Source organism: Passer montanus, unplaced genomic scaffold, assembly GCF_014805655.1.
Source record: "Passer montanus isolate IOZ18808 unplaced genomic scaffold, ASM1480565v1 scaffold66, whole genome shotgun sequence".
Taxonomy (NCBI): domain Eukaryota; kingdom Metazoa; phylum Chordata; class Aves; order Passeriformes; family Passeridae; genus Passer; species Passer montanus.
In genome coordinates this window covers 1,015,078-1,031,883 of record NW_024371704.1, presented here as the reverse complement: position 1 = coordinate 1,031,883, position 16,806 = coordinate 1,015,078, and the positions used below count along the sequence as shown (strand labels likewise).

Below are 16,806 nucleotides of genomic sequence, written 5' to 3'. Positions count from 1 at the left end.
CTTATATTTATTGTATCTCAGCCTTGTTGTACTGTTTTCAAAAAGAATTTCCTTGTTTAATAGGTCTAAAGAAGTTTCAGTAAATTTAAAATGCGGAGGAAAACAAACTAACATCTGACAAGTCACAGAGCTTTTTATGCACATGGGTTTGGATTAAAGACATAAAGGAAATATATTAAAAATAAATTTTAAAATACTAACTTAATAAAAAAAATTAAATTAAAAGGTAGTGAAATTAAATTATGATGTGCCAGTAGTGCTTTCTCTGTCCTATATGAATTTCATCACTATAAGCTAGACCAGCAAATGGATCCTGAGGTAAAATAATGGTGAAGTTTTGGTTTGTTTTAGGGGTTTTTGGGGGTGCAGGGGGTTTGCTTGACTTGGGTTTGGTTGTTTTTTTGAGAGCTAAAAGCTGATTTGAGTCAGTTTTATGGCAACTGTGTGGACCTAGCTGAGTTCTCTAGATTTATTCTGCTGGTCTCCTGTATAGTTCTTGTTTCACTGTTTCCTTCTGTTGGTAGTTTTCCAACAGTGGTGGTTTTTTTGAAGAAAGGCAAGAATTTTGTGCCAGTGCGGACCTGGGTCATCCATTGTACAATTTAATGCCACTCCCAGCAAACAGAAACCTGAGAGCTACTTCTTGTTCTCCTCATCAGCTGCTCCCTGATTCTGGTGACAGCACAGAACAAGTTCTGAACAAATTCCCAGAACAAGTTCTCCCTCAGCAGCTGCTCCACCCCAACCCTTCATTTAATACACCCAGAGCTGGAGCCCGAGGGGTTGATTGAAAATATGTTGGTGCAGCCACATTGTCACATGGGAAAATCCCATTATTTGGGCACCCAACAGCTGCAGGAATCTCAGACTCTGCATTGTCCAGGCAGCTTGGAAATCTCATCCTAAATTTGTAAACTTATAGAGAATGTGACATGATAGAGCTTTTTGGGATGAACGTAGTAGGCTTTGGTGAGGTATTTTGGGCTTTAGTGTCACAGGAGTGACATTTTTTAAAAGTGTGCTGTTATCCAGTGTTACAGACTTAAACTCTTGTTAAAAACAATTATTTCTTACATTGTCTGGGAGTTTTCAGAAGCAATAGATCAGATCAGCCTCACAAAGAAAATGTGTGTTCCAGCATAGCATAGTAAGTTTATCTGGTCGTGTAAATATATTTCAAATTTTGTTTTTTGTCACATTTGTTATTTTCTGTGTTATGTCTCACCAGTCAGTAGTTGTGCATGTAATGCCATATTCTTTATTTATTAATGTGATCGTGTAGAAAAGTGAAATAAATGATGACAAGCAAGAGAATGAAAGAAATAACAAATTCTTCAGGGTGGTTGGAATGCACCATAAAGGGGATCTGAATGTGGAGTGCAGATGGCTTATCTTCTCCACAATATTTTATTTGAGCAGCAAAAGCCTAAAACTGTAAAATAACCTGTTCAAATAGTTCTCACATAAGCCTTAGTATAAGGACACAAGAAATGAAATCTCTTGCCAGTGCTCCATCAAAACGCCTGTGTGGTGGTGTCTTTCAAAAGCAAGGAGGGATTGAGACCTCTGTTTTCACTTGGTCAGGATTAGCCTGAAAAAAGCAGTAGTTTTAGAGGTAAAGTTCTTGTAAAAAAGGAAAAAAAAAGAAGACACAAATAATAAGATGATGACAGCTTCACATGGAGTGTGGGGCAGGCCATGAGCTCAGCGCTGATGTCAGCTGATGTGGTAATTGAGGAGGACCCACTGTCACAGGGGAGAGGCTTTGCTTATTCAGTGGCAGAATTGCTGAGCAGCACACACACTCCTTGTCCTGCACTGCTTAAATGGGTTACAGCTATTTCATTATTACTGAGCCTGTGCTGATCTGATTAGCTCAGACCCCTGAGCCTGGAGGGGGGAGGAGATAATTGTTTCATGAAACAAGGCTCTGGGTTTCAATAAGTGATTTCTGGTGCTCCTGTCTTTACCTGTCCAACAAAAAAATCCCCTGAGGAAACTTGATTTGCAGAAAGTGCTGAGCAAGGGTAAGAATCAAAAAATAATCTAAGAATTACCGTGTACCTTTCTGAACCTGAGTGTACCTTGCTCCTGGACGAGGTTTGGAATTCTGGGATAGGTGGCTTGGCTTTCTGGACGTTGCAAGGGAGACACAGGCATTTCCAAGGAGGAGTTTGTGTTCCAGTTCCTGACTGAAGGACTGAAACAGCATTTTATTCCATCACTATGAAATAAATACAAGAGCTGACCCTGGAGGGGAACCGCTGCAGATCGTGTCGCTCCGAGTGCTGGGAGCACCGAGCTGCACAAAGCTTTTCCTTTGGCTGATGGAATTTATTTTCTGCATGCAGACAGACTTGATGGAAAAGTTAGAAGACATAGCCACAAATGGATGGTTTGATACGTGGGTGTTGATTTTCCAGAGGCAGAGGAAAGAGCTAAACCTGGATTTTGAAATACGGAATGCAGGGTGTGTGTGCTCCTGCATGGTGCTTGGAGTGGGTACCAATGTGGGACCAAATCCCACTGGTGTGTTACAGATGTTCTGGGAAAGCCCAGAACATTCCCATTAGAGTAGTGTTAACACATGTATCATTTCTGACTGGCAGCTGGGGTGAGAATTACTAATTAAATCAGGATTACTTTAGATCACTCCCTGGCATCACTCTGTTGGGCACATTTTCAAGCAGGACCTTGTAATTGACTTGATCTGTTTTGACCAAGCTGATGAAAAGGGCACTTAAAATCTACATTTTGAATATAAAATCCTAAATCATCTTCTGTCCCATGACTAAGTAATTTTTGTTAACCTAACTCTAACCTTGGGGAAGTGCAATCCTTGTAAAATAAAACATAATCCAAATTTGAAACATGTAAAAATGCATCTCACTTCTGAAAAATTTGGATTGTAAGTAACAGGCTTCTGTTCGAACTAAAATTACAGAAATAAGTTACCAAAATTGATTTGGAGCCCAATTGCAATAGAAAGTGAGCTTTTGCAACAGCTGTTGCCATGAGCTGAAACATGCCCTGTGCTACCAACAATCAGGTGTTGAGCAGTGAGATTTTAAATATACCTTGATGAGCTACAGCCAAGCCTAGGAGTAGTAAAAGGGACTGAAGAATATATTACAATCTTATAAAAAGACCACAGACTATTCTTAAGCTGAGATTTTAAGTCCTTCAGTCTTACTGTTTTATCTTTCCTTTAAACAAATTAAAGCTTCACACTAAAACACTTTCATCTGGCATCAGAAAATAATACAAATAATAATACTTCTCATAGAACACTTCATTTGTTCAGAGAAATGCAAGACATTGAGACTAAATCTTCAGTGTAATAATGAGCAGATTCATTACTCATGTTTCAAGCCAATAAAAAAGGATATAGATTATTGGCAAAGTTTTCACACCTTCTAATGAAAGCCTAAGTAGAATATTATTAATTCAATAACTTGGGCTTTTCACTCACAACATATAAAGCTATTGTCAATCATATTTAGTATTCTCAATTTTTATCAAAACAGATCCTGAGTTTGAGTAGTATTGGAATCAATCAAGCACCAAAAGGTAATTGATTATATTTCTTTTTTGTCTGTTTGTGCCAGAGAGTTCTTGCCAACTATGGCACAAGGAGAGTCTTCATTCTGTAAAGCCCAGCACCTATATGGACTTGATACAGAAACATGGTAAAAGATAAGGTTCTTAATATTTCCCAGGCTGGCATCAGGCAGCCAGGCCTGTGTCCAACACCACAGCAAGCAGTGGTGGCCTCAAAACTTCCTGCTTTTTTGTCTGAGAGTATTTTTTACCTCAGTGCTGCATCTTCGTGTCTGCCTGGTAGAGGAAGTTTCCACACGCTCAATAAACACACAGCTTTTACTTAAATACACACAGTAGAGCTCTGCCAGAAAAATAAATACAGTGTTATAATTGGCTACTTTTCCAGTAATACATATTGTGTTACATAAATTACCAGGAATTGAGGAAAATAAGCACTTTAATCCCAAAGGTAAGGCATGAAGTTTTGCAACCTTTTTCTCCTGCATTCACAGCACTCTCTTTCAAGGACTCTGATTATTTGGCTTGGTTATCTAATTTCACTGCAGAATAGAAATCTGACTGGAGCCTTGCTTTCTGCTGGTTAATTATAAATTTATTAGGGGAATTTTGCCAAATGTCCCTCACTATTAGACCTCCCTGAATCTGAAGTTCAAGCTATCAGGCTTCATTTAACGTAATGCATTGCCCTCTTTTTCTATTCTGCATGTGGTTTTTTGTGGTTTTTTTGTTCTCAGGTACATTCAATTTTCCCGTTCTGTGTATTACTTGCCAGAGAGGCTCTTTCAAGTTATAGAAATGGGACAAAGTAATTTTTAGAACAGCAAAAATATGTAAGGAGGCAAGGTCCCTGGAGACGAAATGAATTTCCGACACAATAAAATTTCCTTTCCTGTCCTGTTGGGGTGTTGCTGTTGACAGAGGATCTTGTTAACAGCACACAAATGCCTCAGGGGTAGGAGGCTGTGGAGGGAGCACCATGGAATGGGAGGGTGTGGAGTGGGAAGGGAGGGATTAGACAATCTTTTAGCCACCTCCCTGCTGTGGGAAGGCTTTAACCCTGCAGAGGTGCTCTCAAGAGTGAGCCCCAGAGTGCATGGGGCTGGGCTGGGAGCACTCGGTGTGCTCACACCTCATCCCACCAGACCCACATTTGAGGACCATCATGTTCAGGCCTTCTCTTGGAGTTTTGCTAAAAGTGGGGGCTCACAATAAGTGTGAGACAAATTTGGAGCAGGCTGGAGGGTACCTGGAGGTGTTGGTCATCCTGTGTGAGGACAAAGCCCAGGGTGTTCCTTCCACCAGCAGGGCCAAGAGAGGGTTGGACTGCAGGTCCCTCTTGCAGCAGGTGGAATCTCTTTAGCTACTAAATCTTGGTGGCTTTTATTGCAGTTTTCAGCAGGAGCTGAAGCAGAGCTGGTGAGAGTTGAGTCTTTACAAATTGGTGTTAAAGGAAAGCTGCCGTGCTCAGTTCAGCTCCTGAAAAGGGAGGGGGAAAGACCCTTGTTGATCTCAGAGAGGAAATCTGCACTCTCAAGAATAAACTGCTGCAGCTTTTCAAAACTTACCAAGCAAGTCAAAAATGTAACTGTTGTCATTGACTTATGTCCTATCCGTGGAAGGACACAATTTGATCCAGTTCAGAAACTCTGTATTTTAACAGTATGACTGTTTGCAGAGAGGTCGTGAAAAGAATGTTACAGGATTTTACAGCAGACTTACAAACATGCTGAGTCAGATGAGGAATTTTTGTTTATGTACCTAGAAAACGCTAATGAAACATTTATATCATGTTTGGTGTTGTTTCTTCCTTGTCTAAGCCTTCCTAGTTGGGAAGCTTTTCTTTGCTTTTGGCAGAAGGAGGAAGACAAGGACAGAGGAAGGGGAAAAATCACACCCTTGCACTTAGCAGTTAAGTCCATCCCCCTTCAGAGATCAGCTTCCTTTTACATGCTCAATTTACTGTGCACCAGAGCAAAGTGTGAGCTGTCAGGCTCCTGTGGTGACAGAGCTGGATCTCATCCTGCTCCTCCTGACATCAGTGGCAGAGCTTGTGCTGCTTCCAGTGGGACTGGGACGTGCTCATGGTGCCTGTGTGGTTCAGCCCCTGATGGGAGTGATACTTAATTCTGCTTCTGCTCATTGTGAACTTCAAAAGTGCAAAATTTAACATTTTCTGACACCAGATTTCACCAGATTGAGAAACTCATGAGTAGCTCTGCAAACTGATCCTTGCCAGGGAAAGCCTGACTCAGAGCTTTGTTTAAATCAGGGGATTGCTCCTTGTTTTGCAGAGCACTCAGATCACAGAGATTAAAACATTCCACAAGTGCTAAATATGAAAATAAATTACACATAGAAGGTTATATTTGTATTTTTCCTTCTAAATGTTTCTAAATACTGGAGGAGAAATGTTTGCATTGTCACAGAAACTGCAGTACTCTCCTTTAGCACTGCCTTTTCCAAGTGTCAGCCACTGGTTTGAGAGAGGGCACAAATGAATGTTCACAATTGGAAGAGAGTTCCATTTTCTTAAGTAATAATCGAACAAAGTGTTTCATATTGACAGCATCATACTTCCATGTATCTTTTCAGAGACAAATGTACTTTCTAGAGTAAGTGTCCTCACATGTCAATGTCTCAGAAAATGTGTGGCATTTAGTGAAATAATGGTCAAAAAAAATCACTGTCATAAAAGATGGCAGGCACTTTTTACTGAAATACTGGTAGTTTTACATTCTTGACATGAATAATTGGATGTGTCATATGTGAAGCTACCTAGAAATAAAATAGTGGTCATAAAATGTAAAGACATGATAGGATGCATTTATAACACCATAAACCAAGCTGGCATTTTAATGTCTTAAGCCAGCCCATTTGCTATCCTTGGCCATTGATCTTGGCTGGGAAAATTCTGTGCCGAATTTAAACAAATTTTGGAGATAGAGCCATATGATGAGAAAGTGTTAGGGTTAGGTTTTGTTAAAAAGATTCTCCTTTGGCTGTTCCAGTTACAGCCCTGGAGGAGCACTGGAGGCTGGTTGTGGTGTGTCTTTACAAATCTTCCTCAGAAATGCTGTGTCCACCTTCACAGCAGGTGGCTCTCTGGTGTAACTTGCCCTGAAAATTGTGATTGCAGCTCACACAGAAGAATGTTTCTCAATAGACATGAGAGTTTAGCTTAGTGTTTGAGAGAGCAGTTTTGGGGAAATATAGTACAGCTTGGGAGTTCCTGTTTGGGAATTCATTATTTAATGAATTCCTCTGAAGGCATGGAAAAAGGTGTGTGGGAGAAGCACGGACTCCAAAGAACAAGCTCAAAATCTCATTAATTTCAATTGCCTGTATAGGTAGTTTTAATTACCATGCTTGAACTGAGATTCAATATGGCACAGAAATAAAATAAGTAATGATGGCTACCTAAATACTCACTGAAATGGTATCAATCTCCACTCCCCCAATTTTCCCAAACAGAGCTGAACATAGAAACCACATGCTAAAAAAAAAAAAAGCCAAGAAAGGGAAAAAAAATACCCTAATTCTATAGGATTACCAGCATGCATGTGTTTTTTTGAAACACTCAAGTAGCAGAAGAATTGGCCACGTGTTGTGTGCCTCGTGGCTCTGGTTTGCTGTGTGGCTGGCAGTGAGGGCAGGCTGGGCACTGCTTTGTTCTTCCTGAGTTTTACTGGGAAAGTATGCAGGGCAAGAGGAATCTACCCACTGCCTCTATTCCCTTTCAATTACTGCACAGTCGATGGAATATCTGACTGGTGCATTTTTTGGCTGCTGTTTTACATTTGTGCAGAGCCTGGGAATATTCACTGAAGTCTTATATAAGTGGAAATCTTTCATATCTTCTGTTTTCAATGCAGCTTTACTGAAAGCCCATTGGAATTTGAATGAATCACTCCAAAATGTGATTTTCAAAAGAGAATTCTCTAGAAATGAAATCTTCCCAATCTCTTGAGCTAATGATATCAATATCGGTATGGTTAATTGAAGCCAACATTCCTGGCATAGATGTGCTTCTGGATTAGTATCTGTCCATGTTTGTTTGAAACTCTTAGGAAACATCCAAACCTGATGAGGTAAAATGAAGGCTGATTTATTGATGGACATCATTACCTCACCTGGATTTAAGGGAGAGGAATTGACTGCAGAGAAAAAGAGAACATTAAGGATAATTAGTCCTGTGCTAACACAGGGAAAGGATGAAGGTTGGACTGGTGTCTGAGTGAGGCTTAGCACGCAATCTGCAAAATACTAAACTACTGAGCAGCATTTCTCTCATGATATCATTTATTGAGAACCTCTTGAGGCATCAAGGTTTGTGCAGGTGTCTAACCTGCTGTTCATGCATGATCCCCTCTGTCTTCTGAACGAGGATGTTCAGAGGTTGTGAGGATTATATCCACGAGGCTCTGTGTTCACAATGAGAAAAATACCCAGTGCATGTAGCTACAGATTTATTCTAAAGTAGATAAACTTGTTCCATTGGATAGAAACATGAGCTTCCATGGAAAAAAACACTATAGATTTATTCTAAAGTAGATAAACCTGTTCCATTGGATAGAAACATGAGTTTCCATGAAAAAACAGGGTGATGCTCTACCCTTCGTATCAACTTCTTTTTTCATGAAAAAAGAACATCTAGATAAATTGTTGCCCTTTCCAACCAGAAGATAGCTGGTGCAAGACAATCTTGCTGAAATTATGTCTCAGCTGGAAGGAAAGATGAATTTATTTTATGTAGCAGTGGGGAAAGGTTCTCAGAAATACTCAGTCAGTTATCAGAGTGGTAAATGAGATCTCAAGAGCCAGAGCTCATCAGAGTGCAGTGATAGGGAAGTGGGAAGGACAGAAGCTACATCAGGGCTGGGTGTTTGTGTTCCTGATGGAAAAGTGCATATCATTCCCTTCCCTTCTGCTGCTGTCATGGTCCATCACATCATCAGTCCATTTTCACCTTGCTAAGGGGTTCTGAATGGGCCTTCCTGCTTTGGCACCTAATTAATCTCTCACAAGCCTGTTCTTGCAGCCTGTCTGCCTGGGACAGTCCAGATCTCACATCAGTGCCTGACAAACAAAATATCTTTTTTTTCCTTTAACTGCCTCCCTTTTCTTGTGTTCTTTCACCCCAAGCCCAGTCAAGCAGGTTGAAGACATTGTTCTTCCCCAGGCTTTGAAGAGGGCATAGACACATCCTGTTATTACAGGAAAATATCCCCTTTCTTCCAATGGAACCAGTCTCACACTGTGGTATGGAAAGCTATCTACGTTTTCAAAAATGCAAAGTGCCCACAAAAAACCAAAAAAAAACCAAAACAACAACAACAAAAAAAAACACGCAGAATTTTCTTTTTCAGAAACTTCAGCAGCTCAGAGCCTTTACATTAGAACATGGAAGCTGGAAACGATTGTGAATCTTTAAAAAATGGCATTCCTAGGCACAAATAAAAGTGTAAGATCTAAGATGGAAAAGGCATATTTGTGGTGTAAAACATTGCCATGAGACTGTGAGACAAAAGAATTATTTTACTGAAGTTATTTTACTGTCATATATCAAGTGATCATGAATATCAGATATCTTCTGCACTGAGTTCTAACAGCCAAGCACTTTATGTCTAGTCTAAAATGAGTCCTTGTGACAAAATAATACATGTAGTCTATATAGCAGATAACACTGGGTGGTATAATGTATTATCTATAATAGAAAAACATAGATTCTCTAAAATGATACCAGTGGAATCTAATATTTCTTTAAAATCTATTTCCTGGATAATATTTCTCCTCAGAAGCTACTTATTTACCTTCTTCTCAGCCTTTGTGGGGACAGGCTTGGTGTTCAGCACAGGATATCATTCCAGAATGGCAAATGGAAAAGCACTAAATAGATCTGAGGAATCCCTGTGTCAGATCAGTGCTCAGGGCAGTGTCCATCCCAACCTTGCAGCTCTCCTGGCCTGCCCCTCACTGCACTCATCTCCTGTGCTGGTGGTACAGAGCTGGCAAGAGCTCTGAAAGCCTTCTGGGGACATACAGGCAGGGGAAAAAAAAAAGGCAGAAAAATCACATCTTTAATTCCCCCCTGCTGACAGCTTCCTTAATAAATATTGTAAGAAATTTCTCTGTTAAGAGCCACCCAGTAATCTAATTTGCAAGCCCTGGTGATATATTCAGCAGCCAGCTCCAGGGAGGTGTGTTTCTGCTGTCAGAATCACATGAGCAGGGAATAAAATTCTGAGCTCTTGCTGAAAGCTGCAGTAATTTACGATGAGTTGTTGGCTTTTATTTTTTCATACTATTTTTGACTCAGCTGAACAAAGAGGATAGAACTGCTACTGAGTTTACATTGATTAGTTTTTTCTACAGTATGCTCCCCTACCTATGTGTTTTCACAAGATTTAACAATACAAATACTGCACATTTAAGTTTTACATATATCTGAAGAAATCACAGAGTGATGCCCTTGTTTAATAATGAGTGATGGATCCTGGATTATTTCAATCATCCCCCCTCTTGACACACTCCTGAAGGAGTTAAGCCTTTGCCAGTCTGCTGAGTTTAAGTAATCCCAGATTTGTCTGTCACCTTCTGTGTTGTCTGGATGGGGCATCCTTGGGCTCTTCCATCTCTTCTCCTCGGCTCCAGTTTAAGGAGTGTTCTGCTTTGGTGTGTACACAGAAGGCAAAACAAAACCCAAAAAGCTTTCAGGAGATTACAGCTGTACAGCCAAGGTCAGGCTGTTGGTGAGAGAACTGATTCTCCACAGCAGTGTCATCATGGTTGTGTCCAGTTTCCTGCAGTGGGAAAAGCTTCCTGTCTGGAGTTCCTTCTGTGTCAGGTCCATCCCCTCAGCTGAGAAGGACCAACAGTGTTGTCCCAGAAATTAACTCATTCAAAGAAAACAAAGTAAAGAGGTGAGTAAGGCAGCCCAAAAGCTCTAGGGTGTTACTCCTCAGCTGCTCAGCTGGGAGAAGATGCAGTGGCTGGGTATCTTCAGCCTTGAAAGAACTTTCAGAGGTACTTCACAGGCAATTCCATCTGAGCTCCCAGTTCATGAGGAATGCCTCATTTCTTGGGGTTCACCTCTGTTCCTTCACCTCTGCTTTAAGAACTTGGAGCTCACAATGGCCACTGGAGTGGTTCATCCATAGCCAGACACCTCTCCTTCAGGGAAAAGGGGTTTGGGGTGTCCACAGGGACAGGACTTCACCCTCAGTAAAGAGCTCCCAGGCACCAGTTGCTTTCTCTAAGCCTTTGTGCAAACCAGGGGAAAACCAGGTTGCCAGCACTTGCTGGCTTTCTTCACAGTGCACATGGGCACAGTCCAATAGATCTCTCTTTGAAAAAAAGGAATTTCATGTCTATAAAAAGGAAATGGTGCTGTCTCTATCCTACTTTTTCATCCACATTCCCTTTTAGTTTGGCATTGATGAGGTTTTTGAGGATCCAGCAAGGGAACACAAAGTGGTGCTTTCATTGTTGCTGCTTAGGATTCAATCTTTTAAAAACCACTTCTCATTTCTTTATGCCTTCATGCTCCAGCCTCCATTACTGGGAGGCAAACACCAATGGGTTGTGTTTTGTAGCTGTCTCTGTGGTGCAGTGCTCAGGTGAGGAATGCTGTCAGTGTTCATTTTTCCAGAGAGTAGCTGGGGAGAGGCACAAAATGTGTTCTTCATTCACCTAAAGCTGTCTGTTGTTCGTATTACCCTGCGTGGAGGGTGCTGCATTCCTGTTTTCTTCTCTTGCAGTGAGAGGTGCAGATATACCCTGCGTGGCCACAAGGGCTCAGTCAACAGCATCGAGTTCCTGCCCTTCTCCAGCACCGTTGTCACCAGCTCTGCTGACAAGACCTTGTCTCTCTGGGATGTCAGAACGGTAGGCAGGCTTTGCCTTGGTCTTTCCTGAATTCAGGATGTAGTGATGTGTGTGACAAGAGAAAAATCAAACCTAGTGTGAAATCAAAATAGAAAGTGAGGGTGATGTGCCAGTGAAATATTCACTAATACACTGGTTATCTTCTGACAAAAAATGTCACCGTGTAACGCTTCCTCTAGAAGGAATCTGCCTCCCCTCCTCCAGAACTCTGCTGATTCCTCATGGAACATGCATTATTTTCTCCATATTATATCACTGCAGGTAGTGACAGAAACTCTGCATCTCTTCCTTTGTTCTTCTCTACTTTCTTTCTTTGGAATAGGTAAAAGTGGATTGAGTACACTGGAGAGTCTATTTGTCCCTGCTGCTTTGCAAACCAAATATGCAAATCCTATTCAAGTAGAGCATGAGAACAAGGCAAAAGGATTTTTTTTCCTCTTTCATCAGAAAATCTAATAATTATTGCTGTTTCTGTGGTATGGAGCAACTTTTGAAGTTCTCAAATGAATTCTTCAGTTGATGTTATGGCCACTCTGCATTTCTCAGACAGTGTAAAGGTACAAGATTCCAGCCTCGAATGGAGAAAGTTGTGTTCATGGAAGGGATTTGAGAGGAAGCAGGCAGAGCTGTTGCTGTGGATTAAATGGTGTTTCCATCAGAGCTATGCAAACACGGGATAGGAAAAACTGCCATGGAAATGGCAGTGGAATACTTGAGATGCTCATTAGGCAATTTCTATTTATGGATCATAGAAACACACTGAATAGAAGGTCATTTAATAATAATAGTAATCCTGGTCAGAAAGAACAATGAGTTAAAATGAAACTAGTCAAGACTCATTATTCCTAAATGCATTGGTTTATAGGAATATTTGATATCCAAATATGAATAATTCAAAAATAGAAAAAATATTATTACAATACAACCAAAAGTGAAATGCTTAATGGAAAAATAGATTTGTGCTTTGTTTTGTTTTCAATAAATCCTGCAAGGGACTTTATCTTGCAAATATCTCAGTAATCTCCTGCTCATAGCAAATTAACAGAGTCATCAAGGAGTTTTCCTTTAACAAACATCAGGAAAAAGCCTCTATATTTGCTCACCAATATTGTTTTTCAGCTTTGGGTAATTTTCCTAAGATAGGAAAGACCTTTTGTGAAAAGAAAACGTTGTGTATGGCATTTTGTTGTGTATTTATGCTGTTGAATTTTCCATGTCCAGTGGGAAATCTTGCAGGTTTGGGATAAATGCTCACAGAGAAACCTCACTTGAGGTGGTGAAATCCCTGTTAAGATGCCACCTCCCTCTAAATGCTGAATGATATTAAATGTTCCCTCCAGAAAGAAGATGAATTATTTTGTCCCATTAATTGGGAATAGAGTATTTTCTCATCTCTGTGAGGTCAATTAGCATTACGGACTACATTTAAGATACTTTTAATGAAACATGAAAACCACGCTCGGGTTTGTTTTCTCATAAATCAGATTCCTATTGCTAATCACATCTTGCTCTTCAATCATTAAGTGCAGTCAGCTCTTTATTATTAAAGATAATGGATACAGAGAACTGTAAGTCAGAGCAGTGTAAGTTGAATGGACAATGAGCTCTGGATTTGGGGCAGGATAGAACATAAATCTTTGTAATTACTAAGGTAGAACTCTAATGCAGCCTGCAGACTTTGGAAACCCAGGGCGTTAGTTTTCCTCTTTTTTTTTCTTTTTTTTTTTTCTGGATAACAAAGTAAGATCCATCCAGCAGTTTAAAAAAATCTTCATCACATTGACTCTAATTTCAAACCTAAGGGACGTGTTGCCTATAGGAAAGTGAGAACAGAGAAAGATGAATTGCACTTGTGGCCCTTTCCAAACACTGAGGGAGAATTACAGCTTTGGTGTTGGATTTGGGCAGGAACCACGCTTGTGCTGTGCCAGACATGCAGTAGATCAGATGTGGAGACCCAGGCTGCAGATCTCTGGTGGGAATTTTGATGTCTCTGGTGCCAAGATAAGCTGCAGAATTTCTTCCTCCTTGTGCCAGTTTCATAGAAAGACAAGCGTGTTCTGGCTTTTCACCAGAACAATTCCTCACTGACACATCAGGGAAAGCATCTCCACTCATGAACTGCAAAGTGTGGCCAGTGAAGAATGTGAGAGGTGCAGAAGAACCCCTGAGTCCAAGTTCCCCTGCCTGGGTTAATTCCTGCCATGATGAGGGACCTGCCACTCCTCTGCATCTCCCACAGCCTCAGGAGCCATTTCCTGGGACTGCTCACATTTGTCTCAACACCATTTGAGCCAAGCTTGAACTTCTGCTCTTTTTTCAGACAGATGAGATACCAAATATTTATACACTTAAATAATTGAATAGAAGGGAAGAAAAAAATGCATTTTTCATTCTACACATTTGAAACTTATTGATTTAGTAACTATCTCATGTGCTTTCGATTTTTGAAATGTCAGGTTTCATAACTGGATATTTCATTTTTTGAAAACATTGTGGAGAGACTGTCATTTAAAAGGCAGTTTTCAGTAGTTATGTCCTGAGGAATGTGTCCAATGAGGATTTGGGAAGAATTCTGTGTATCCTTAGCAGGAGAGGCCCATTTACGTCAGTGACACTGTTCTTATGAACAAAGTTCAGCACACACCGAGCTCTGTAAAAAGTCACACTCATATAATGCCCTATTTCTGTTCCATTTTTTGAACAGAAACTTTGAACAGGGATTCTGCCTATCTGTGGTGGGGGGTTTTTTGACTGTGTCCCTTTGGTCATTCATGAGGCAAATTCAGGAAAAATGAATTTAAGCATCAAGCATTTGAGATATTGTTTGATAATACGTGTCCAGTTTGGTCTCTACTGCTCACTGGTTCTCAAGTTTAATATTTTAGTTATCCAGGATATATTTCTTTATGCAGTGCAGCTCAGTGATTTAAGATGAAATCTGATTTTTCTGCATTCTGTTTGCACAAGATTGCTGCATAACACAAATAAAAGGATCCCATTCCCACCTCACTATCAAATTAATACCTCTGATATTCAGGGAGGAAGGCATCAAGGATGTCAACTTCTTTCTGTTTGGGTCAAGGATGACTTGAGCAGGACTAAGGTAGCACAGCAGAGCACTGACCAGATGCCAGTTCTGGCACTGCACATCAAATTGTGTCCTTGTCAGTAATTTGTGTGCTGAACAGCAGAACCAAAAGTTAGAAGCTGCAAGGTAGCGTGGTCCTTGATGAATAATGCAGGCACCAATCTCATAGGAAAAAGTTAAAAAACAGAATGAAATTGCCCAAAATCCTGCCTGAACAGCAGCAAGAAGCTCCCAGTAAAAACCTGGCTCTGGTCCTTTTCCTCCTCAGAGACTCCTGCAGTTTCCCCTTCTGGGAATGCAGGAAGAGCCTCCTTTTGGGCTCCTGCAGGGATATCTGTGCATGGCTGTGGGGACACTGCATCTCTCAGCCCCTGGGAATGGTTCCTGAGTGTTCTGCACCCCACTTCATCCAGCAGGGCAGGCTGGGGCTCTGGGGCTGCACCACACCCACAGCAATTCATTAGGAAGAAGTAGTCAGGGCAAAGAGCAAGAAGCTGTTGGGGGGCTTCTGTAGGGTAATATTCTGTCTTCAAATGCACTGCATCTCTCAGCCCCTGGGAATGGTTCCTGAGTGTTCTGCACCCCACTTCATCCAGCAGGGCAGGCTGGGGCTCTGGGGCTGCACCACACCCACAGCAATTCATTAGGAAGAAGTAGTCAGGGCAAAGAGCAGGAGCCTGCTGGGGGCTTCTGTAGGGTAACATTCTGTCTTCAAATATGGCCTTGGATAAAAGAGGTTCTTAGGCACTGCCCTTTTTAGAGCAGGAGTTAATAAATTGCAGCTTCTGTGCTCCAGTGTCTGCTTATCATGGTGTGCTAATGGCTCTTGAGCATTAGCTGAGTTTGATGGAGCTCCCACTCAATTAGGTCTGTGGCAGACAGCAGGGAAACCCAAGTCAATGTCCAACCTGGTAGGGCAAGCAGCAACACCCAGCAAGCCCAGCACCATGTTCTGAGTGTCACAATCCAGCTTCTGCCTGCTCTGTTCTTCCTTAGCTTTTCATTGGGACCCAGAGGTCCCAAAATGATCCATCTGTGCATCCAGAGAAACAGCAGAGCGAGCCCCAAGAATCTGGGGGTGGTCATTTGCATTTTTTCCTTGGTGAAAGGGCTCTGGCTGAAGGCACGTGGGTCATTTGAGGACAGTGGCCATTTCTAAGGGCTTTTCACTCTGTGTCCTACCAGAGAATAAACAAATCCACGCACAGGGCAGTTTCTGAGCTGCTGGCTGAGGTTTCCAGCTGTGCTGCAGCATTTTAATGATGAGCACTTGGCTGCCTGTGTGTTTCATATGGATGTAGAATAATTACAAGGATGCTGATCTAAGCTGCAGCCTTGCAATTTTCTCCTTCACAATACTGCCCATCCTCTCCCACCCTGGGATGTCTTTGGCCTGGGACAGCCTTGCTGTGGTTTCTGTTGCAGCTCAAAGCTGGTTAACTTTTGGTTAAACTGGGAAATTGTCCCAAACTTATAATTTCCTTAGATAAACTTTTAAATTTGTTTTCTTCTAATTAAATTATCGTTTAGACCACTTACTTTCCAGTGTTTATTTTATCACTATTTAGTAATTTCTAAATTAGCAATTTCCTTACATATCCTATTGTAGTTCGTTTGTTTGGGTTTTTTTTTCTTCTGTTGAAATATAAATTAGTTTGTAGACGTTTTGCTTTTCAATATGGATTTTGTCGGAACATTTTTGTCAGTAGACTTAAAGCACATGGGAGCACTCAGATCTTTTCAGGGATTCTGCCTGTCTGTGGTGGGGGGTTCTTTGCCTGTGTCCCTTTGGAATGGTCCTTCATGAGGCAAATTCAGGAAAAATGAGTTTAAGGATCAAGTGTGTGAGAGAAGCATTAAGCAGGCAAAAGGGAGTGATTTTGAAAAGCAATCTGGTTGTCTTTATAATTTTTAGCCTATTTCAGTTGATTTATCCCCAAGTAAACACCTTAGACACAAAATTATCAGTCAGAATCTCCTCTGAGTATTGGATTTGTCAGTTTTATTTGAACCCTTTTGAACTCCCGAGGAACGAATTCACAAGCCGAGTGGATAGACAGGATGGGTCATTTAAAAAACCTTTGACAGGCAGTTTAAGGTCCAAATCAATCCTCTTCAAAAGTAGGTCAAAGATTGAAGCTGTCAGTGTTGGAGACAAAGAGCTCTCCCATGCAAACTCCAAATCTCCCAGTGCAATTGAATTGTGCTGCTGTAAATAAGGGATGTGCAAGGATAAGTCCAGTTCCTGGCATGAAGTGTAACAAATT

At 41.1% G+C, this 16,806-nt stretch overlaps 1 protein-coding gene across 3 annotated transcripts in view; it reads left to right on the top strand.

The window, feature by feature from the left end:
* The window catches only part of SPAG16 (sperm associated antigen 16), a 360,194-nt gene that overhangs the window by 198,269 nt on the left and 145,119 nt on the right, over positions 1 to 16,806 (top strand). For all 3 annotated transcript variants that reach the window (XM_039728694.1, XM_039728693.1, XM_039728695.1), the window contains one exon: positions 11,322 to 11,448. In XM_039728694.1, coding sequence (XP_039584628.1) covers positions 11,322 to 11,448 — 127 coding nt within the window. The remainder of the gene's footprint in view (positions 1 to 11,321; positions 11,449 to 16,806) is intronic.